The 21,215-nt window shown below is 31.7% G+C and overlaps 7 protein-coding genes across 15 annotated transcripts in view; 3 read left to right on the top strand and 4 right to left on the bottom strand.

Moving 5' to 3' along the window:
* Positions 1-67: 67 nt before the first annotated feature.
* On the bottom strand, positions 68-7,878 carry LOC122572767 (lymphoid-specific helicase-like). Of its 5 annotated transcripts, XM_043738195.1 has the most exons (8): positions 3,975-3,992; positions 3,753-3,801; positions 2,625-2,989; positions 1,928-2,517; positions 1,199-1,848; positions 726-1,120; positions 316-574; positions 68-209 (listed from the first exon to the last, which is right to left on the bottom strand). In XM_043738195.1, the coding sequence occupies exons 1-8, from the start codon at positions 3,978-3,980 to the stop codon at positions 139-141; spliced, it is 2,385 nt and encodes a 794-aa protein (XP_043594130.1). In that variant the 5' UTR covers positions 3,981-3,992; the 3' UTR covers positions 68-138. The 5 variants fall into 5 exon arrangements, with proteins under 5 accessions (XP_043594130.1, XP_043594131.1, XP_043594128.1 ...); XM_043738196.1 differs by lacking the exons at positions 3,753-3,801; positions 3,975-3,992 and adding an exon at positions 4,093-7,878; XM_043738193.1 differs by lacking the exon at positions 3,975-3,992 and having other exon boundaries at positions 726-1,066; positions 3,753-3,949.
* Positions 7,879-9,448: 1,570 nt separating this feature from the next.
* LOC122572773 (U5 small nuclear ribonucleoprotein 40 kDa protein) lies at positions 9,449-11,515 on the top strand. 2 transcript variants are annotated; one of them, XM_043738209.1, is made up of 7 exons: positions 9,449-9,862; positions 9,999-10,087; positions 10,163-10,292; positions 10,375-10,688; positions 10,790-11,062; positions 11,132-11,297; positions 11,376-11,515. In XM_043738209.1, the coding sequence occupies exons 3-7, from the start codon at positions 10,199-10,201 to the stop codon at positions 11,432-11,434; spliced, it is 906 nt and encodes a 301-aa protein (XP_043594144.1). In that variant the 5' UTR covers positions 9,449-9,862; positions 9,999-10,087; positions 10,163-10,198; the 3' UTR covers positions 11,435-11,515. The 2 variants fall into 2 exon arrangements, with proteins under 2 accessions (XP_043594144.1, XP_043594143.1); XM_043738208.1 differs by lacking the exon at positions 9,449-9,862 and having other exon boundaries at positions 9,869-10,087.
* A 224-nt stretch (positions 11,516-11,739) lies between these two features.
* LOC122572776 (serine/threonine-protein kinase RIO3-like) lies at positions 11,740-13,410 on the top strand. Of its 2 annotated transcripts, XM_043738212.1 has the most exons (6): positions 11,740-11,895; positions 12,268-12,363; positions 12,443-12,624; positions 12,691-12,791; positions 12,874-13,156; positions 13,224-13,410. In XM_043738212.1, exons 2-5 carry the CDS (start codon positions 12,269-12,271, stop codon positions 13,138-13,140), a joined length of 645 nt encoding a protein of 214 aa, XP_043594147.1. In that variant the 5' UTR covers positions 11,740-11,895; position 12,268; the 3' UTR covers positions 13,141-13,156; positions 13,224-13,410. The 2 variants fall into 2 exon arrangements, with proteins under 2 accessions (XP_043594147.1, XP_043594149.1); XM_043738214.1 differs by lacking the exon at positions 11,740-11,895 and having other exon boundaries at positions 12,243-12,363.
* Positions 13,411-13,458: 48 nt separating this feature from the next.
* LOC122572775 lies at positions 13,459-15,495 on the bottom strand. 2 transcript variants are annotated; one of them, XM_043738211.1, is made up of 5 exons: positions 14,590-15,495; positions 14,201-14,523; positions 13,866-14,106; positions 13,681-13,772; positions 13,459-13,599 (listed from the first exon to the last, which is right to left on the bottom strand). In XM_043738211.1, exons 1-4 carry the CDS (start codon positions 14,658-14,660, stop codon positions 13,709-13,711), a joined length of 699 nt encoding a protein of 232 aa, XP_043594146.1. In that variant the 5' UTR covers positions 14,661-15,495; the 3' UTR covers positions 13,459-13,599; positions 13,681-13,708. The 2 variants fall into 2 exon arrangements, with proteins under 2 accessions (XP_043594146.1, XP_043594145.1); XM_043738210.1 differs by lacking the exon at positions 13,459-13,599 and having other exon boundaries at positions 13,641-13,772.
* Positions 15,496-15,630: 135 nt separating this feature from the next.
* Positions 15,631-19,650, bottom strand: LOC122572771 (FAS-associated factor 2). Its single transcript, XM_043738206.1, has 8 exons — positions 19,298-19,650; positions 19,129-19,209; positions 18,563-18,788; positions 18,299-18,485; positions 18,048-18,221; positions 17,853-17,948; positions 17,455-17,767; positions 15,631-17,380 (listed from the first exon to the last, which is right to left on the bottom strand). Exons 1-8 carry the CDS (start codon positions 19,358-19,360, stop codon positions 17,216-17,218), a joined length of 1,305 nt encoding a protein of 434 aa, XP_043594141.1. The 5' UTR covers positions 19,361-19,650; the 3' UTR covers positions 15,631-17,215.
* Positions 19,651-19,773: 123 nt separating this feature from the next.
* Positions 19,774-20,736, top strand: LOC122572778. The gene is made up of 2 exons (XM_043738218.1): positions 19,774-20,272; positions 20,431-20,736. The coding sequence occupies exons 1-2, from the start codon at positions 20,196-20,198 to the stop codon at positions 20,660-20,662; spliced, it is 309 nt and encodes a 102-aa protein (XP_043594153.1). The 5' UTR covers positions 19,774-20,195; the 3' UTR covers positions 20,663-20,736.
* The window catches only part of LOC122572768 (2-hydroxyacyl-CoA lyase 1), a 6,844-nt gene continuing 6,275 nt past the window's right edge, over positions 20,647-21,215 (bottom strand). For both annotated transcript variants that reach the window (XM_043738197.1, XM_043738198.1), the window contains 2 exons: positions 20,944-21,067; positions 20,647-20,872 (listed from right to left, as the gene is read on the bottom strand). In XM_043738197.1, the coding sequence (XP_043594132.1) occupies positions 20,777-20,872; positions 20,944-21,067 (220 nt within the window). In that variant the 3' untranslated portion in view covers positions 20,647-20,776. The remainder of the gene's footprint in view (positions 20,873-20,943; positions 21,068-21,215) is intronic.

Genomic DNA, 21,215 nt, shown 5'->3' with positions numbered 1-21,215 from the left:
CATCATTAAATAAACCTTAGTATTATATGACAAATGATACAAAAATAAATATTATATAGTAACTAAAAATAATATGAAACTAAAACAAACTTATATATTTATACTGTATTATCCATTTCAAGGAAGAAGTTGAGGCATTTAAGTTTCTCCTTGTTTTTTGTATAAGTCACTCCTATCTAATAGGTTGTTAAGTTCTTCTTCCGTAAAGACTGTATTGAAAATCATTAAAAATGATTAAAAATTATGCAAAATTATTTATGATTATAAAAATTACGAAATGTGGGTATTAAAATTATGTACATTTCAATAATTTACCTTCATTTTCAGATGCAACTATTTGACATTCTTTTGATCCTAAAAGTTTTTGTAACTTCAGTAAATCTGCTTTGTTATTCACATTTATTGATTGAATGTGTTTGGAGATTACTACTTTCTCTAGAAGACGTTTTGCATCAGCGCGATTAATAATTGCTTCATCAATAGTTCCTTTGGTACATAATTTATATATTACTACTGGACGTGTTTGACCTATTCTATGGCAACGTGCCATAGCTTGTATATCTGCTTGAGGATTCTGCAAATGTATCAAATTGCTTTTAATTAACAATGTGATATCAGGATCTTTATACTTATCATCATAGGTAATAATAATAAGAAATTAGTATCAGTTAGTATTAGAAGTTACAATTTCTATAATAAAAGTAATAAAACAAACAACAACGTACCCAATCACAATCATATATGATAACAGTATCTGCCCCAACAAGATTTAATCCAATGCCACCTGCTCTTGTAGATATAAGAAATAGAAATATTTCAGGATTTGTATTGAAATTGTGAATATTTTCCTTTCGATCCACAAGCTTAGTAGAGCCATCTAATCTGACATATTTGTAATCACGTAATGAAAGATAATCTTCTATAACATCCAATAACATTGTCATGGTGGAAAATAATAAAACTTTGTGCCCATGCTTTTTAAGTCTTGCAAGCATTGCATCTAATACTAAAAGTTTACCAGATGATCTAACTAATTCTTCATTTATTTGTGGCAAGAAATCTGGACCTAATGGGCAATGTATTAAATATGGGTGATTTACAATCTTTTTGTACAAACTAACTGAAACAATGAAGAGATAAGCATAAGAATAATATATTTGAATGGTTAATATATATTCTACACTAAATAATAACTTACTATGTCTAGTCTGAACATTAATTAAGAAGTCTCTATTACGCTCTGTAACATCAGTATATTTTTTCCACATTAATAAATTTTCTTCATTTCCAGATTTTACATTTATCCAAGTTTCACTGTCTCTGCTATCATCAATTTGTTGAAGTGAACTATTTGATGAGACGTCATTATCAAGATATGTACTCATAATATTATTCATATTTCTTAAAGCACACTTTCTTTTTGGTCTTTTACCATCTTCCGTGTATGTAATTGGTTCTTCTTCAATCTTACTTAATTGATCTATATCATGATTTAATACTGCTTTATATAAATTATGCTGTAATTCTGTTAAAGGGGCGTAAACAACTAATTCCTTTTTTGGCGGTATGTCCAAACAAACCTCACTCTTTTCACGTCTTAACAGAAATGGTTGTAATATCTCACGTAATGATGATAGTACTCGTTTTTCTTCTTCTAACTTTAAGAATTTTTTTGCTCCCTCATCACCCTGATGTTTTTTTGCATCAAACCATGATTCAAAAACAGCTAAATCATCAAAAATTTCTGGTAACAAAAAATTTAACAATGACCACAGTTCTGCTAAATTATTTTGTAGTGGTGTGCCTGTTAACAAAAGTCTGTTCATGGATTTACAAGCCCTTAAAATCCTATAAAATAATAATGAATTATATTATTTACAATTCAATGTTTATGATATAAATAAGTAGTTAAATTTTAACAACGTACTTTATAAGTTGACATTCATGATTTTTAATTCTGTGTCCTTCATCTATGATTATATATCTCCAGCTCAAAGATTTAATAAAACTGCTTTCAAGTAATGGCACTTCGAAGGATGTAAGTACAATTGGGAATGTACTATAAGTTTCTGTAATCTTATATTTATGTTTAATTTTGCTCCTTAGTATTAATTTTTCCTCTGGTGTTCCATGAAATAACACAATGGGCAAGTTTGGTGCAAATTTTTCAAATTCTAACATCCAATTTGGTAGAGTAGAGAGAGGAGCAACTAATAAATACGGTCCATCTTGCCGTTTTTCAATGAGATGACACAGTAAGGCTATGACTTGAACTGTTTTCCCAAGTCCCATTTCATCAGCTAAAATTCCATTTATACCGTTTTCATAAAGAACTTTTAGCCATTGGAGTCCTTCCTTCTGATAGTTTCGTAACTCTCCTTTAAAATATTTTGGTGTTTCAATAATAACATTGTTGCTATTCTCTGTTTCACCCTTAAAATCATTTTTTAATTCATTTTCAATTTCATCTTCACTTAAATTCAACTTGTTTTTATTCATATGTATTTTCTTTTGTACCTAGAAATTACATATATAACAGTAAAGAAAACATTAACAAATCATAAAATAATATGTATAAAAATTATAATTATCATATAATTATAAGTACTACTATGTTTATTTACATCTTTAGATATATATTTTTGTGTATTATTATTTCTTTTTTTTCCTTTGTCATGTGGCGCTATGTTTTCATTTGCATACTCTATTTTCTTTCCATCCCTTTTTGTGGATTTGTTAGGTTTACTAGCATTTTTCTCCAAACTTTTGTCAATTTTACTAACAATAAATGAAGCATAAAATTTACTTCTACTTAACAAATGCATTAATCGTTTATATTGTTGTTCTTGAATTTGTTGATCATAATCTTCTTCAGCTAATTGTTTGTTTTCTGCTTTTTCCTGTCGTTTTCTTTTCTTTTGATTTATTTTAGATTCTTCCAGTGGTTCATTGTTAAATTTGACATTGTCTACAATGCTTCTCGAATTGCCTTTCCATATATAAGAAATAAGAATAACATAAATATATGACAAAAATATTAAGTAAACATACAAAATTAATATCCACTTTTTTTAATATCATAAGAATTATGATACATATTGATTAAATTCTTGTTTTAGAGAAAAATATTATTTTTCACAATTACTTAACAAAATTTCTATTTCAAGTCGTTTTAAAAAGTAATAAATGAAAAAAAGTAAGGAGTAAACCAACAATAAAACATAACAGAATAATTTTGAATATTTGACTTTTCAATAGAAAGAAATATTAAATTTATATTACATGTTGCATCTAAAATGAGATCGCTAATTGTTTCACATAAATAAAATTTATATTAGAAATATTGAAAAGTTGATGTAAATCTTGTTATTGAAAGAAATAGTGATGTATGTAACAACTTTCTTTTATTTTTATAACAATTTGAATAATTTTAATAAGATAGTTTTACCTGTAACTAAACTCGTATTGCTAGAAATAAGAATTTTTGTGCCACAATTATTACTTTCCATTTCGAGAAGTGATTAAAAGTAACTTTTAATATTTGTTTGATAAAAAAACAACTTCAATTCAAGGAGAAAACGAATTTAATAAAATATATGAATATCTCACGAGCTGAGAAACTCCCGCTAAATTTGACTACACATACGAATATATAACTATCTTTTTGCGTGGTTAGATTCGCAATAACTGGCAGAGAATGGCGTTGCGGTCGCCCAACTACAGCTTCGGTCTTTGTATTGAGCCGTTTCTACCTGCCAATCCTAGCCCATGGACTGACGAAGTTATAGCTGGTATTACCGTCTTGGATTTGGTCATTGTTGAGTTGATGAGACATGAATTAATCGGTGCAAAAAAAATGAATATATAACTATCATGGACGTGGGAATATAGGTCGTAGTTAAGATTATATATAGAGGTCTCGATATTCATATAGCGAAACCTAGGGAAAGCTGTCTAAAAATCAAGTCGACTACCATCATATAAATAGATCTTCAGACTCGCTAGGGAAAATCGTCCGAAAATTGAGTCGTGACTAGTTGTGAAAAATGTATTCTCCACATGCGTGATCAGAGAGGAAATGAGAGTGCTCACGTTTATGGACCTGGTTGTTCCCGGACTAGTGCTGCACCATATGACCAAATGCTGAATTTAACTAAGATTAGCATATACAAGAACCTATACATCTAAGCTTAAAGTCAGGGATCTGTCCTGTTTGGTTACACACTAGAATAGACAAGAATCTATTAAGTTCCACGCTACAAGAACCTATTTAATTGTACGGTTCTATGGAAAAGTATGAGAATGACAAAATCGCGCAACAATAAAACATTGTAAGTTGCCTAAGAAACGATTTCCCTTTCAAACGATTATGGATTAGTGGAATGATGCAATAATTTTAATACACCATTTAAATTTAACATTAATCCTTCGCATTTGGCGTGTTAATTGTACTGGCATGAATATTTTTCATCGTCGCATAAAATCATACATTCTTTTTCTTTAGTACGATGATGCTTGTTGAGATGAATTAAGCGACCTTGCATATAAGGTCATTTGTTGTTGTAAAATGTTATAATGCTTTTTTAGCATTTTCTGATAGCTCTCATTAATAGAGAAGAATAGAGACGACATATAGAAGTTTCCAATTTAGGAATCCATTGGTTCAAAAGTCTTGCGTTTTTAAAGTTTGGTACTTTTAGACTACTACATAGTTTACTTTAACGTGACAGCCATTTAAACAGTAAATTTTATTATTTATTTAAACACATATTGTGTTCAGAATAACGTAATATCGCTTTATCATCAATATATAAATCGATTTGTCAAATAACATTTTGAATAATGGTTATATACGTGGCGCAACTAATATTACTTTTATTTTTCTATCTCCATAATATTCAGTTACACTCATAGTACCAAGAAAGACGAACAACGTATAAGAAAAACAGAGTCATGTGGAATAACCCAGATAATTTAATAAAAAAATATCAAACTTTAATAACGTGCAGATTTTGAACCAGTGCAACGAATTCTTGGATTTCAAATCGTAATTCCTAGACTCAAAATCGTTATATCTCTCCTTCATTTATCGAATTCAGGAAACATTCGATAATTGTACAAAAAGTTCCTTTGCATAATTGTATACTCGTGCACTCTTCCTTACTACGGAGGTTCCCGTAATGCACCAAGAAACTCGATAGTCTACCGCGATCGAGTGGTATGTCAGATATGTCAGATATCGCCGAGACAATGTATCTAGGTACTAATTTAAAAATGAAACTTTTTATTTTTGATCTTTTTAAGATTAAACTTTTACTAACCTATTTGTGAGATCTTTTTGACTAAAATAAGTAAGCAAATATGCTCCAAATTATATCGTGTTTTGTGTTATTTTAATTACAAAAATGTAAGAAATATGTTGGTAAATGTTTCAATGATCACGAAGCAAAAATAAGAAAGTTTGAATTTTGAGTTAAAGGTCTCAGCTTATCGCGGGTCTTTAATATTTGTTGTGTGTTTAATATATTTAATATTTGATCGCTTCGATTCTCAGTCTATCCTTCTCTTTCACTCGCATTGTTCTTTTCTACGTTCGACGCGTCTTCGAGAAATAGAATCGTTTCTACATTTCCATTATTGCAATACATGGATCCCGATTTTTGTGCAATTATCAAATGTTTCCTGTATTGTCAAAAGACGCAATAATAATTGAGAAAGAATTGTGCCTGGAGACAAAGTTCAGCTATTTTTTCAATTAAAATATGCTCATAATAGGGATATTTCAGCATTTCGATGATATCTTAGGATTTACAATAAAACAATTACATAGCTTTTCTTTACTGAACGTCTACTACTGACCACAGAGATAGTGGCAAGCAATATTACTCGATCTGAGATCAGATATCGATGAAGCAACAATGCAACAATACAACTTTTATATTATTGAGAAAGCGAGTCTCGCAAGTTTTCGCCTGATGATTTCATATCCCTGCGCACTTTAAAGCTTCGAAGCAAGCAAGCGAATCCGGTTCTGTTCTCATATATAGCTTAATTTTTTTGTAATAACTGATATATTGAATTATGCTTATCTGAAATGTAATTACAATGTATTTTTTCTTTATTCAAAATCGCATTCGGGTGCCATAGTTATTGCATATTACGATGAAATTCACATTCTTACAAACATCGAGGCCCTTTCTCTATTTCGTTTTCACGGTTCTCTCAATTCACGGTGCCGATTATTAAAATGGTTGTTAAAATGTTAAAGTATGCTAGTATAATAATTTTCTTTATGCCAGTTGTGGTAATTTCGAGATCTTCTTCATCGGTTATATACCACACGATACCAAGTATTTCCCTAGTCCAAAGAAGTTCGATACAGAACGTTATTATTGATTTTTACAAGCGAAATATTTGTGACGATATTTAACGTTTGTTAATAATGAAGAAATTAAAGTTAAGGTCGTGACTTTTCACTTAAACGTGGAAAAACGTTTGGCTTAGTAAATGTGAATGTGAATTCTATTTAATTATTAAAATGTAATTGGAAATTCTAAAAGCTTCGGTACGTGCCTTCAGCTGTAGAAAACCTCAATATATATAAATAAACATATATGTCTTTAAAGAAAATAATCTATAGTATTCGTTCAGAAGGTATCATAGATTTAATAGAACCTTCACTCTTTTCGTTGATACGTATGGTACGTACAGTAAATGATCAGAGAACACACACACTATACACACTATACACGGTCGACATACCAACAACTACCAACAGCAAAATACTGACATTCGTGGACGACACGGCACTAGTCGTACTAGTACTAGTCAGGCACACTAACGCAGAAACAACAGTCACATTACTACAAGAGCATATCACAAAAATAGAAAAATGGCTACAAGATAAACAAATAAAAGCAAACCCCAGTAAATGCAATCATATTACATTTACTCTACGAAAACGGAATCCACCAAATATCCAATTAAATGGCACGCACATAACACAAACAAGGCAAGTTAAATACTTTTTTTTGTACGTGGGGAAATCCTCGCGGACACCCCGCCGCCCTCCGGGAAGCGACGGGGTAGTGTCGGACTCAAATTGACTAAAACCCACGGTGGCCATTCTGACGTTTGGCAGGAGTGTCCCGGGGCCTCTTTCGAATTACTGCCGGGGCACTCCGTCTACTCCCCGGGTATTCTGGAGAGCCTTTCCTGTCAATTTGGCCGCCAGGAGGGACCACGCCTCCTAACGCCACGGACTACGGGCCGTCGTGCAAGTCCAAGAAGGTCCAGAAACTCCTTCGGCGTGATGACCCCTATGACGACCTAGGGCGGCGGCGGAGTCGCAGCTCTTCGGCAGCTACCGATCGAAGCTCCGCGATGCAGGACTCTGGATGAGTGACGCTATCACTCCCTGACTCTCTCCGCCAACTCCTTCGCGAGCATGACTTGCTCGCAGAAGGAGCGGAAAGCGAGGTACTCCCGCTGCCCCCTCAGCATAGCGTGGACGATCGCCGAGGGGGCAAAACTCTCACAAATGGCGAGCTGCAGTACACGGCGCGGATCTGCCCACGCTGGACAGAATTCCAACGTGTGTTGCGCCGTGTCCTGCTCTTCCTGACACTGGTGACAAGTGTCAGTCACCTCTCGCCGAATCCTTAGCAGGTACTCCCCAAACGCTTCATGTTCGGTGAGCACCTGCATCATCCTGAAGGTCAGCGGGAGCCCGCCACGGTCCCTCCAAGCCTCCCAATTAGGAAGAACAGCTCTCACACCACGGTGAGCCCGCGCCGCATCCTCGGTGAGGAGATACGAGAGCCACCGCTCGCAGGTCTTCATCCTTGCCTCTTCACGAACGTCCGAGGCCGCCTGCCTGGCGACAAGTAATGTAAGCTTCTCGCCTAGGGCGATCGTGCCATACCTGGAGTATAATACTCATACTGGCATTCGCTTATACTTTTATCACTTCTAGCCCCCACCTACCAGGAAACGCCGCGCACCCTGCCTGGCGACAGGGGGAGTAAGTCCGCCCAGGCCTCTTAGGTGTTGATACACCCGTCAGAGCGCCAAGGCCTGAAACTCGAACGGAGGGTAAGCCGCCAGGACAGACGCCGACACATAGGATATAATTCGATATCCTCTAACGATCCTGATGGCGGTCGTTCTATGCAGCCTCCTCGACAGAAGTAGACTGCGACGGTTCGCCATCAGATCTTCCGCCCACACCGAGGCCTCGTAAAGAACATGGGATCGAACCACCCCCTCGTACAGCCGACGAACTCCGACTCCGGCCCCGCCAATATTCGGCAGTGGGCCGCATAAGGCGTTGGCTGCGGCCGTTACTTTAGGGACCAGGAGCTCGAAGTGCGGGGGTCGTAAAACCAAATGGCTTCGGACTTGGCGGGGGACACGCTCAAACCCAACCTCCAGATGGACTGAATGGCGCACGCCACCGTGACCTCGGCAAGGCGCAGAGTCTCGTACCACCAACGTCTCCCAGCCAGGACCAAGGTGTCGTCAGCATAACACACCATGCCTGTGCCCGGGGGCAGGGAACAGCGAAGGACCGCGTCGTAAGCGATGATCCAAAGGATAGGGCCCAAAACGGAACCCTGTGGAACACCTCGTTCGACGGGCCATTGCTCTTCGCCATATCTGCCGGTGTACTCAATCCATCTGTCATCCAGATAGGCCCGGATGACCCGGACAAGATAGGGAAGCATTTCGAAGTGTTCTATAGTGTTCTAAGTGAAGATAAACTAAAAATTTACAAAACGATAGTAAAACCAACATTATCTCTGTAATATGTCGATATTATTGTTATACAGAAATGTTTTAGTTTCGAGGGTTCGTCGTTGTAGACCATTGGATTTCCAAGCTGCTATTTTCAGCGTGCCCATTTCTATTTTTTACTTAACGTGTTTGTAAATAGTTGTAGCATGAATGTGCAAGTAATGTGACACTATAGCGGCTTGTCTTTCATGATCGATATTGCCTTCAAACAGGTGAGACAATGTTAATGCAACAATGAAACTTCTTTATTTTTTATTATTTGTTAAATTGTGAGACTTCCCCGATTAAAATGAGGTCAAACACGATATTGTTATACATTTTTGTTGTGTCGGGCTTATATCGTGCTTATGAATCTTCAGCTACTTTCCAGCTGTTAGAATATAGCTTGAGGTCCCAAGTCTTAGGCCCCAAAGCTTTACACTTGTTCAATGGAAAATATAAATAGATAATATCAGTCACAGACAGTATATTATATATACAAATACTTTAAACAACAAATAGCTTAAAAGTACCATACTTTAACAATGCATCATTTTTGAACCAGAGCAATGGATTCCTGAACTTCAAACCGTAATTCCTAGATTCAAAATCGATATATCTTGCCTCCATTTGTTGAATACAGGAAACATTCGATTATTGTACAAAAAGATCCTCTGCATAATTGCACACTTGAGCACTCGCTCATGCTACGGCGGGGAAGGGGGGTTCTTCTAACGCACCAAGAAGCTCGATCAGATAGTGTAACATGATCCAATACCAGATATCGCTGAGACAATGTATCTGAGTATTAATTTATAAGTGTAACCTCTTTTATTTTTTACTTTCTTAAAACTGAACTTTTACTAACGTAAATCATTATTGCGCGATTTTGTCATTCTCATACTTGTCTATCTCAGATAGAAAAGTAGATATGAACATTTCCGTAGTACTGTACAACAGATTCAAGGACAAATTGGTTCTTATAACGTGGAACTCAATAGGTTCTTGTATATGCTAACTTTAGTTAACTTCAGCATTTAGCCGCATGGTGCAGCACCTGTTCTATGAAACAACTAGAACTACGGGCGTGAGTAATCTCATTTCCTCGCTGTTATCAGCTAGCTGGCTTATGTTTTTATCTGTCATAAACGTATTTGTAAAGTATTGTGATTATAATTAATAACTAAAATTATTCATTATGCCAATTTTGGATAAACGTAAAGGAGATGATATCTTAGCATTAGTTCCTGCCTCAAAACGAACCAAAAATGAGGTAGTCTTTAGTAGTAGAGAAAAAGCAGTTGTACAAAATGTAAGTTAAACTAACGTTATTCATCATATAATTGTTGAATAAAGCTTTGGAATAAAAATTTATTTTTTTCTTCAGGGTCCGCCTAGAACATCTTCTCTATTTGCACCTATTATGCTCCTTGAAGGACATCAAGGAGATATATTTTCTCTTGAATTCCATCCGGAGGGTCAATACCTTGCTTCCACAGGGTTTGATAGACAAATTTGTATGTTATCAATGATTTAACAAACTGTGAATGCATTACATATACTTTATAGTAGATGTGAATATAATATATATACTTACAGTTATTTGGAATGTCTATGGGGAATGTGAAAATATTTCTGTATTAACTGGACATAGTGGAGCGATTATGGAATTACACTTTAGTCCTGATGGCAATCATTTATATACAGCTAGTACAGACATGACATTAGGTTTATGGGACATAGCTGCTGGAACTAGAATAAAAAAACTCAAAGGTCATACTTCCTTTGTAAACTCTGTGTCTGGAGCAAGGAGAGGCCTTACACAACTTTGTTCAGGTAGCGATGATAGCACAATACGTGTTTGGGATCCCAGAAAAAGAGGACAGTGTTATACCCTAAATAATACATATCAGGTAATACCTTTTTCATAATGATTTTTGATTTTTTGAATTCATTATTTATCAGGCTTTGACATTTTCTATTCTCTTTCTCTTTTTTTTTTATTATAATATAGGTTACTGCTGTAACATTTAATGATACAGCGGAACAAGTAATAAGTGGAGGAATAGATAATGATATAAAAGTATGGGATTTAAGAAAAAATTCTATTCTTTATAAACTAAAAGGACATTCTGATACTATAACTGGATTAAGTCTTAGTCCGGATGGTTCTTATATATTATCAAATGCTGTGGATAACACATTAAGAATTTGGGATGTAAGACCATTTGCTCCGTACGAACGTTGTGTAAAAATTATTTCTGGACATCAGCATAATTTTGAAAAGGTGGGTTTTTAATTTTTGATACATGTTATTATTAAGATGTTATGATTCTATTTATTTAAATGATTGCAGAATCTTCTGAGATGTGCATGGTCTCCAGATGGTAGTAAAGTATCAGCTGGATCATCAGATAGATTTCATTATATTTGGGATACTACAAGTCGTAGGATATTATACAAATTACCTGGTCATAATGGTTCTGTCAATGATATTGACTTTCATCCAAAAGAACCAATTGGTAATACATATAAAATTATAAAATGCTGTAGTGATTAGTCTATCATAATAATTTTAAGAGTCTTTTTCTTACTTTTAGTTTGCTCTGGGTCCAGTGATAAACAAATATATCTGGGAGAAATTGAAGCTGCGCAATAAGGAAATTAAAATTGATTTTCACTTGATTTTTAAATTTAGATATCTATATAAAATAAAATGTATAATAATATTACATGTATAGATCATTTTGTATTCTCATTTTATACCTTTCTATGTATACTTGTTCTATTATCAAAAGAAAGTATTCAAAAAAATATTTTGGTCAGTAAATAAAAAATTTCAAAAATAAAAGGAAATGTAACTATATATAAAGTTATTTTTAAATTAATAAATATAATATAAATATTATATAATAGAATATAAATATTAATATAATTAAATTTTTTATTGAATACATCGTTAACTTAAATTCCCACTTTAACTGTAATCTATTTCAAATACCCTTATCGATTCACTTTGGCTTAACTTCACGCGATATATTTTAGTGTGCTAGGCGTTTCTAATTCTTCATTCGTTTATTTTTCATCGTCTTCCACATTTTTATTTGTTCTAATTTTAAGGTAAGTACGCACTCTCTTCTTATTTTTCTTGTGTAACAAATATTCTTAATTTTATGTTAAAACAATCGAAATTATTTTATGGTACGATTTGTCAAACAAGTATTGCAAAATATTTAGAAAGGCTCTTCTACGAAATGGCTATCTCTACGTATGAATAACAGTGGAATCAAAGAATCACAAAATTTATTTAAATAATGAAGTTTGATATATTTTTTCTTTTGTATTAGTTCAATTTTTCATATTAGATAACTTAACCATTGTTTTCGTTATATCAGTAAAGACATAGAGTAAAGTTATATCTTTCAATTTTCAAGATTTTTCAAGATTTTCAAGATTTTTTCAAGATTTGTAATTTAATTTATTATTTATAAGAATGTCTACTCCATGGGCGAAAATTCAGCCAGTAGAAGGCCCTGTCAATTTATTAGATATTACTTCGGAACAACTTGCAAAGAGCTTGCAAGAGAAGTAAGTAATAAGTAATTTCTTATATTTTTATTATGGTTTGTCAGTAAAAATATAAAAATATGCATTTTTCTTCTAATAGAGAATTTAAAAAGAGTCACATTCAGACAGTAGATAATATAAACATTGAGAATTATACAATATGTGACACAAATGATACAGAAAATGATGAAGTGATTGCAAATATGTTGCAAGATCAATTTAACAAAGAATATGATCTAATATTAAAACGTACAGAGCAAAAATTAAATCGTGATTCTAAAGGTAAGATATTCTTTTTAATAAATCTTATTTAAAATTTTTTTATTTTTGTCACCATATATTTTATAGTTAATATAACTTATACAAACTATCGAACTTCTCTATCTGAGGACCAGGATGAAAAAGACACAGATATTGAAGATACAACTAGAGATTTCGATAGATTTGTGGTAAATATTTTGTAACATAATATTCTATACAAAATTCTTTATTCAAAAGTTGAACATTTAATACATATCTACTGTTTAATAGAGCATAGAAAAAGAATATGCTTCTATACCACGTTGTGGGTATAGAAAAATGGGTGGTAAAGGATCCCAAATTGTAACAAAACATGATATGTTAATGACATCAAGAATAAATGCCTGCAGAGTTTTACAGTTCCCACCGGGTATTCATACAGGGGACACAGGAGGATTTGATGTCAAATTAAACAATAAAGTGTTCAATAGTTTAAGAGCTCATAGTCATGCTCAGTATTCAAGACAGAAAGCAAAAGCACGACCACATACAAAATAAACTAACTATATATCTTGTAAGTGTAAATATATTATAATAATATATTTAAATTTGAATTCACGATACTATTTATTATTGTACAGGCTTTCTCTCGTTATATGCAAACGCGTACTGCTTAATTATATCAGAAATGGATTGGTCTTAGAAACATTTAAAACGTAATTATTTTTGACATTAAACACTTTATTAAATGTTGTAATGATATCAATATTACTATATTGTAATACAAAGGTACAAAAAGATTAAATAAACGAACTTATTGATTGCTAATTTTTTATTTTAAGTCTGTTGTCTATGACCTTCATTACTCTATATTCCTGTTACTAAACTTTTTTCTTTCTTATTATTCTGTGTTCCTGTTTTATTTGGGAACCTTGATCAACTCACAAATGGTTGTGACAGATTCTTTTTCCCGATTTACGCCAATTATGCTCAAAACCGGGAAACAAGGATGAGAATCTAGAATATTAATTTTTTATAAAAATAGTAATAAAATTGTATATTTTTCTATGGCATAATTTTATTTTTGATGCGTATTACATTTTAACATTTAATTGTTAAATTTAGATCATTTATCGATGTTATCTTTCAATCCAGCTTTTTTTTCCGACGACGATGGAAGATATTCCTTTCTATGAAGGAAATTGTGAAAATTCGTTTATTAATGACTTCATAATTAATATACTAAATGATAAATCGCAACTATATTAATATGAATATCTCACATTTCAGTCGGTAACGGTTCATTGAACTTGCTATTATCGTTGTCGAGTAATTTCTGTCTCGCTTCACATTCCTTTTGACCTTCCTTCAAGATCAGATTATATATTTGTTTATTTAACCGAGAAGACGGATAGTTGGACTTTTCAACGGAACTCTTCAACGTTTCTAATATATTCTCCTTCCCTTCTTGTTTGCTCGTTCGTGTAATATTATCATATGTTATTCCTAATTGATGTGTTTTGACTATAAAATATGAATAATTCTGTCAATTACTTTTTTCTCTCTTTATTTATTTATTTATTCTTTATATATATAAAGAATTCAATATTCGTTATACCACGTAATCCAAGATCTTTGTTCCTTTCCTCTGATACTATATCTTCAAAAGAATACCGTGGTGGATTCAAGTTCTTCGATCTGTTTCTAACTTCTTCCAAAAAGGCATCCGGTAATCTTTCATTATTATTAACTACTGTTTTTTGTACCAATAGTTCGTCATACTCTACTATATCTCTATCACTAACTACAGCCATAGGACTTTCACTTGTCAAATTACTTTCCGAATCTCTATTATTTAATGACGCTTGGATCGCGGTTCTGTATATCAATCCATTATACAAGGTCAACGAACATCGTATCGATGATCGTAACCAGTTATCTCTAAATTAGAAACACATTTGATTAGAAAAAATTACTTAAAATGCAATTCACAGTGATTTCACTTACAGGCGCTTGATGTGCAAGAGTCCAAAAATAAAAACAAACGTAGCCACTGGAGCTACTAAATAAATAAACATTTTTAATATGTTTATAAGAAATGTGACGCTTCAGTGGATCATTTTGTCAATTGACTATAGTTTTTAGCAAAAGACGCTCGATTTAGCCTACTAAGATCTATTGCATAAATCTAAAACAAGATAACAAAGCAAAAGTTATATTATTTCTTCCCAGTATTGAAGAAGCAACGCAAAAAGTTTCTATAGATGCCAAACGAATTTACTTGTTAATTAATTGTTTTTAATTACAGGATGTGATTCAGCAGGAAATTTAATCCAAAAATCATTTAAATCCTTAGGATATTTAACGAATTCGCATTTATCATATTTAAATTTATTCACATTTAAAATTCACAATATTCACAAATGAAGAAACTCCTCTGAAATATCATATTCATAAAGACATCATTCCCATTTTTTATTTTTTGTCCCTTTTTCATGATACGATTATTCCATATTTTATGTAAAATAATGATATGGAAGTTCTGATATCTATAAAAATAATTGTCTAGCAAATTGTTCAACTGTATTATTAACCATTTTCGGAGTATTTGTCTCAGAAAAAACAACAATGAAATTAGAATTTAATATGTTCGAAAATATATTAAAGATAACGAAATATTTTTGTATACTATCATATACATATGTAGATACATTCATATACGTTGGAAATTAGTTTTTATAAACTTATATATAATTACATATTTTCTTATACAGTCTTAGCCCTTGTATCTTTTCATACTGTAAAAATTTTTTTATTTTATTATGAAGCTATTTGCAACATATTTATTTTAATTATTTGTTCCAAGTAACCACTCAATTACATTTTATTCAGCAGATGTATCTACATCTGATGCTTGATATTGACATAAATAGGTATATTATACAAATACATAATATTCAGTTAAAATAGTTGGGGTGTTTTAAATACTTAATAATAATATTAAAAATGCAATAAACTATGTAATAAAATGTCCACAAACGAAAAATATATATTCTCAAACATGTTTATTTAAGCATTGCATAGTAACAAAGAAACAGCAATATCCAGCATCAGACACTAGCTGGGATTAAATGGTCTGTCATTTACGTATATACAGAAGAGTATCTAAAGGAAAATAAAGACGTATCAAAACTAGATCACAAAATGTGTATACAAAAGTTTACATTTAATGATTAACAATCTGATGCATTGCACAAATTGCTGTATTCATTTTATCAAATGATTTATATATGCATATGTATATATATGTGTATATTTATGTATGTATAAATGCTATAGATTGCTCTTGAATATTGTATATTCTTCTATAGAACATTTAGAAGGAGCAATACAAAATCGTATGTTTGTTTTTGTTCGGTTGTTTCTTTACAGAAAAAAGCACAGCATAAAAAATAATTAATTCACGAATGTTTCAAATGAATACTTTAAAAGTTATAGATATTTGATTTCCAATATCCCAACATTTATAAACCAATAACACATGCTAAACAATTTCCTTACAACCCACAAGTAAAGCAACAAAAATTATTTAAACTTACAATAACAAGCAATTTTTCTTAAGATATTCTTTAAAATATGTAAAATAACATTTAATTTAGTCTTTAGTCATAGAAGAGAGTAAGACATCTCTTAATACGAAGAACAAAAAGCTACCGTTGCGTGCACACTCATAAAATTGTGATATAAAAAAGAATACGATTACTTTCTAATCTAAGATAAACTATTTTCGCTTAACTTCTTTTCTTTTTTCTGATACAGAAACTTGTATCGAGTAGAATTTAATGTGATCAATAAATCTTTTGCGTTTTTCATTGTTTCTAGTAGCATTTTTAATAAGACTGACAAAAATTGCGGAGGCGGTAAAATGCAAAAGGAACCACACTTGCTAGAAACAGTTTTATCAATTATACTTAAAGTACAGATTTAAAACGATGCAATATTATAATAATGTAACTTCAACTTTCATAAAATTGTGAAGTATATATACATATGTATTAAATCTGCGCTTTAACTATAATATTTACATGGTTTGTTCTTTTATTTTATAAATTACTTACATTTCTTAGTCAGCTTATTAAAAGATTTAAGCTAAAATGTATTAAGACAAATATAATAAATGTTTGGTGTACAGCTTTTGTGAAGTGTCGTATTATAGATATATATATACCGTATATATGTATACCGTAGATATATATATATAAATTGCTTTTTTAGTTTTTACAACAAGATCTGTTGTTTTCAATTCAATGTGTACTTTAGGGAGCGTATTGTTTGTAGTACATGATAAATGTACTCATAGTTGATACGATAGTTCTATGCAGAAAATGCAGCATAATCAACCATTCTTTGATTTTTTTTTCCAATATATTTTTTAATTCTGCTGTAAAACTGCATTCCTGACACAAGTGTACGCTTCACATAAAATACTCAAATGTATCAAATATATATATATATATCTTTATATATATATATATATTATTATCTTTTGATAAATGTCTCTTACGACAGTATCATTTTTTCCTTGGAATGATACTTAAACACAAAGAATGCAGTACTGAAATATCAATAGAGGTTAATCATCTAAATCATTAACATGGAGAACTTCTCTGTGTGTTAAACCAGCGTCTGATAATGTTAAAATTTCTCTACATGGATATAAAATTCTCTTCGGGAAACTAGTAGTTATTTCAAAACTCACTGGAGAATCCGGCTGACTAAATATCCAATGATATACATCCTAAAAAAGAAAATAATTTGTTTAAAACATTGAAATTAAGCAAAAAAGAAAAAGTTAAAAAATAAATAACACACTTCTAACGTGTCGGACATTAGAAAACGTCTTTTCATTGTCCTTTCTCCAAGCTTAATTTGAAGATGACATGCATTAGGATCAGTAGGCTCTGGCTCGAGGGGCACTTTACAAACTGTAAGTTCTTTCTCGCGGCGAATACGTTGAATTTCCATTTCTTGTGCATTTAGTTGTTCTTTTTCTCTAGCCTCTCGTTCCTCGCGTGCTCTTCGTTCCTCTTCTCTCCTCCGATCCTTCTCTTGATCCGCACGTAGCGATTCCTCATATGCTTGATCTTGTTGTTGACGTAAAGATTGCGCCGCACTACGCTCCGCCCTATAGTAAGGTAGATTAAACAATATTTCACCTAAATAAAATTAAAATTTTAGCTTAATTTTAAAGATATTTGTATTTTTTCTACCTTTCTTGACGAGCTTGTATTAAATTAATTTCGTTGTGATCTATAAATGTTTGTAATCGAGATATTAATTCAGAAGGTGATGGTGTACCTTCCATCCTGTAAAATAAATATAATTTTTGGCAGTGTTACATTCATTATTTTTAGAATTACACATGAAAGATTAAGGTATATACATATGCAAATTATTTTACGTACCGACCAACTATTGTCATTCTATTATCTCTTAAAACAATAATAGCCAGGAAAGGATAAGAGCCAGATTTAAGAGCTTCTGCTACTTTATAACCTTCACCTGATTTCACATTACATGCCCAAAATAAGGTGTGTGTATTTATATATTGAACAACTTCTACATTACCTAATGTGTTCCTGTTAATAAAGATTTAATTCTGTTATTTACTTTTCTACAAAATTTTTAGCAATTAGTGCATGATTTATAAAATTACCTGCACCACTGATCAACATTTTGTGCTTCATCTTTATGCAAATATACTAACAAAAACCTTAATTCTTGTTTTGCATCAGAAAGAGCTTGGCTGTAAGAGCCTTGATAAAAAACAGGATGACTGTTACCATAAGATTCCTCATAAGATCGAATGAAATTAATCACATCTTCCACAGGATCAGAAGATACTTGAAATGCAATTAATATGTTAATTTTTCTTGTAGAATCTTTCTCTAAAATTAATTATTATAAAAATACAACATACCAGGTCTGACATTTCTTCTAAATATTGACAGAAGTAGTTGTAGGATGCTAATGACCCTTTCATAACACAATGAAAAGATATACCATAAGTAACTACCCCTGCCACTAGGACTTCCAGAATAATGAAAATATATTCTAGAACTGCTATCATCAACAACTTGTGGTGGTCTTGATCTTGAATCCTGTGCATACATTGATGGTCTTCCTTCATACAAATTTAGTTGTTCCTAAATAAAAAGAATGAGAACATTTTAGTTATAACACAATTTATGCTTAAATCTACTTGTGTCAATAATTAAGAGAATAATTAATAAACATCAAAATATTCAGATGAACAAAATAAATATATAAAATTATTTAAGGATTTTTATCAACCCTTAAGATATCATAAATACTTCTATTACACAATTGACCTATATGTGATATAAGAATACAGTTTCTTTGTAACTTTTACAAAGCAATTGAATTTATGTGTCAATTTCTTTATACAATCTTATACTTATAAAAGTATAAAACTTTTTGCTGCAGTTAAAGATATTTAAAGAATACACAGCAACAGAAATTCACCTGAACTGCAACCTCCAAATTCCAATTATGCCTCTGTAAGACGTCTCTGCAAATTGATAGATCCTCGATACCTGTTAAATCCTGAAATCATCTCAATGTTGTTACTCTATAATGACACCAGAAAATGAATTTAAAATTGTATGGTGCAGCATGTAATACAATGAATCACCTGAAACTGCAGGATCTTCTCAGTCTGATCACTACTAAATCCGTTTAATGCGAAATCTGCCATATCAATGTTATTTTGTCCCCAAAAGACTAGAAAATGCTTGACGATTGTTCAACTATGCGATTCCACAGAATGATTCTGAATTCATCAGCTAATAGAAAAACCAGGCACTCGAGCAAAATTACGATCAAACTGCGCAAGCATTTGGAGTGTGATACCGAGAAAGATTAACCTCTAGTGTACACGGTCTCCAGTTTATGGACCTCTATTCATTATCATTACGACACGTTTTGTCTCGTCGCTCTGTTCTATACTCAATGTTTTCGGTGTCATGACTTTTTTTTACGATAATTTACAGTTTCAAGGTTCTATTTCATGCGACACGATTTTAAGTGACGTCAGCTGCATGCATTGGTGAAACGACAGTCAACACTCTTTCTGTGTTGCCATTGGTAGAGTGTTATTTCAGCTAGCAACCAATACTGTGTACCGTAATTAACTTATCGTATATTTTGCAAAAATATTAATAATAATAATTTAATATATTCTAATGTAATTTTTTATATAAACATCTATCCATGTATTATTGACAAATTAAAGTTTCTTGACATATATCTAAAATACAAAGATAACCAATGAAAAAGTAGTACTCGACAAGATTTTAGACTCATTTTTTGTCTTAAACGTGGTCTTAAGCTTAAGTTAAATTTTAAGTCAGTTATATTTGATTATCAGAATTGATAATCACTGGTTATATTGTACTATTTATTGTATACTCTATATACATATGTTGAAAATCTCCATAATGTATTATATCTTATAATCCATTATTTTGTTGGTTGGAATTTATATCATACATCAGTTGTTTTAAATTTGTATACAATTTTGATGTGTTCAAATGGATAGTGGTGATATTGATACTAAAGTTGAAATTCAAAAGACTCTGATATCTCTTAACGAAATAACATTAAAAATGTAAGCTTCAAATAAATATGAAATTTAGTTTTTTTTATATTCTGTTATAAATTATGTCTGTAATTAGCAAAAAATTGGCATGGAAAGATATTCTAGAAAATAATCTCATTCATTCAATAAACAAAAATAAATGATACAGTTTTTTTTTTGTTTTTCAGAAAAAATGAGTTGAACATAATTAATGACCTCGTGAAAAAGGATGGACAACTTCACACAGCTGTGGTTGATGCAAATAAAACATTAACTGTAGTAGCCCAAGATATGGGCATAAATGTTGAGAATATTTTAAATAATGAGAAAAGTGAAAATGAATCTCAATTCAACTTAAGGGATATTATATCTTCTGCTGCTTTCCAAGAAAAGATATTGGCATGTTTAAATAATATGTGATCTTTATTACTTTTAGTAAACATTTTGTATATTTATATTTACAAATTGTCTTATATAAAGAGTAGAAACAAGTACAAAATTCATATTTTTTTTACCTTTACCTGTTTTTCATTATTAAAGCTTTGATTCTGTCAACCAATTGAACTTTTGTTGTTTACGATCAGCTTCAGGATTAATCATAATGTTTATCAAGCTAGGGGAATCATTGACCTATAAGGAATTTATTCATTAAAGCTACTCACTGTTATAAAAATTAAATGAAAAATACAAATTATATTTACTTGAAGGCATATTCTGAGTGCACGTTGTATATCTTGTATAGTGGTGCAGAAGTGACCTTTGCGACCAAACATCTCTAACATTTTTTCATAATGTGTTTCTGATGTTAAAGAATTTGGCGGTATTCTAAAAGTTATACAGGGTGGTTGGTAACTGGTGGTACAAGCGGAAAGGGGGTGATTCTACGCGAAAAAAGAAGTCGAAAATATAGAATAAAAATTTTTCATTTGAGGCTTTGTTTTCGAGAAAATCGACTTTGAATTTTCGCTCGATG

The sequence above is a fragment of the Bombus pyrosoma genome, linkage group LG11 (genome assembly GCF_014825855.1).
Source record: "Bombus pyrosoma isolate SC7728 linkage group LG11, ASM1482585v1, whole genome shotgun sequence".
In the NCBI taxonomy this organism is placed as follows: Eukaryota; Metazoa; Arthropoda; class Insecta; order Hymenoptera; family Apidae; genus Bombus; species Bombus pyrosoma.
Note: the sequence above shows the minus strand (reverse complement) of the source record. Positions and strands in the feature narration are given on the sequence as shown.

Excerpts from the sequence above, each read along its gene's own strand:
- LOC122572767 (XM_043738192.1), bottom strand. The coding sequence starts at position 3,930 with ATGAATATCGAGACCTCTATATATAATCTTAACTACGACCTATATTCC. Across the intron at positions 2,990-3,752 it reads CCATGGGCTAGGATTGGCAG|GCAATTCGAGAAGCATTGTA; the intron begins GTAGAAACGGCT and ends ATATATGGAAAG. Across the intron at positions 1,849-1,927 it reads CATGAATGTCAACTTATAAA|GATTTTAAGGGCTTGTAAAT; the intron begins GTACGTTGTTAA and ends ATTATTTTATAG.
- LOC122572773 (XM_043738208.1), top strand. The coding sequence starts at position 9,974 with ATGCCAATTTTGGATAAACGTAAAGGAGATGATATCTTAGCATTAGTT. Across the intron at positions 10,088-10,162 it reads AAAAAGCAGTTGTACAAAAT|GGTCCGCCTAGAACATCTTC; the intron begins GTAAGTTAAACT and ends TTTTTTCTTCAG. Across the intron at positions 10,689-10,789 it reads CCCTAAATAATACATATCAG|GTTACTGCTGTAACATTTAA; the intron begins GTAATACCTTTT and ends ATTATAATATAG.
- LOC122572776 (XM_043738212.1), top strand. The coding sequence starts at position 12,269 with ATGTCTACTCCATGGGCGAAAATTCAGCCAGTAGAAGGCCCTGTCAAT. Across the intron at positions 12,364-12,442 it reads GCAAAGAGCTTGCAAGAGAA|AGAATTTAAAAAGAGTCACA; the intron begins GTAAGTAATAAG and ends TTCTTCTAATAG. Across the intron at positions 12,625-12,690 it reads ATTAAATCGTGATTCTAAAG|TTAATATAACTTATACAAAC; the intron begins GTAAGATATTCT and ends TATATTTTATAG.
- LOC122572775 (XM_043738211.1), bottom strand. The coding sequence starts at position 14,660 with ATGTTTATTTATTTAGTAGCTCCAGTGGCTACGTTTGTTTTTATTTTT. Across the intron at positions 14,524-14,589 it reads CTCTTGCACATCAAGCGCCT|AGATAACTGGTTACGATCAT; the intron begins GTAAGTGAAATC and ends TTTCTAATTTAG. Across the intron at positions 14,107-14,200 it reads CAAAGATCTTGGATTACGTG|TCAAAACACATCAATTAGGA; the intron begins GTATAACGAATA and ends CATATTTTATAG.
- LOC122572771 (XM_043738206.1), bottom strand. The coding sequence starts at position 19,360 with ATGGCAGATTTCGCATTAAACGGATTTAGTAGTGATCAGACTGAGAAG. Across the intron at positions 18,789-19,128 it reads ATTTGGAGGTTGCAGTTCAG|GAACAACTAAATTTGTATGA; the intron begins GTGAATTTCTGT and ends CTTTTTATTTAG. Across the intron at positions 17,381-17,454 it reads TAATGTCCGACACGTTAGAA|GATGTATATCATTGGATATT; the intron begins GTGTGTTATTTA and ends TTTCTTTTTTAG.
- LOC122572778 (XM_043738218.1), top strand. The coding sequence starts at position 20,196 with ATGGATAGTGGTGATATTGATACTAAAGTTGAAATTCAAAAGACTCTG. Across the intron at positions 20,273-20,430 it reads AACGAAATAACATTAAAAAT|AAAAAATGAGTTGAACATAA; the intron begins GTAAGCTTCAAA and ends TTTGTTTTTCAG.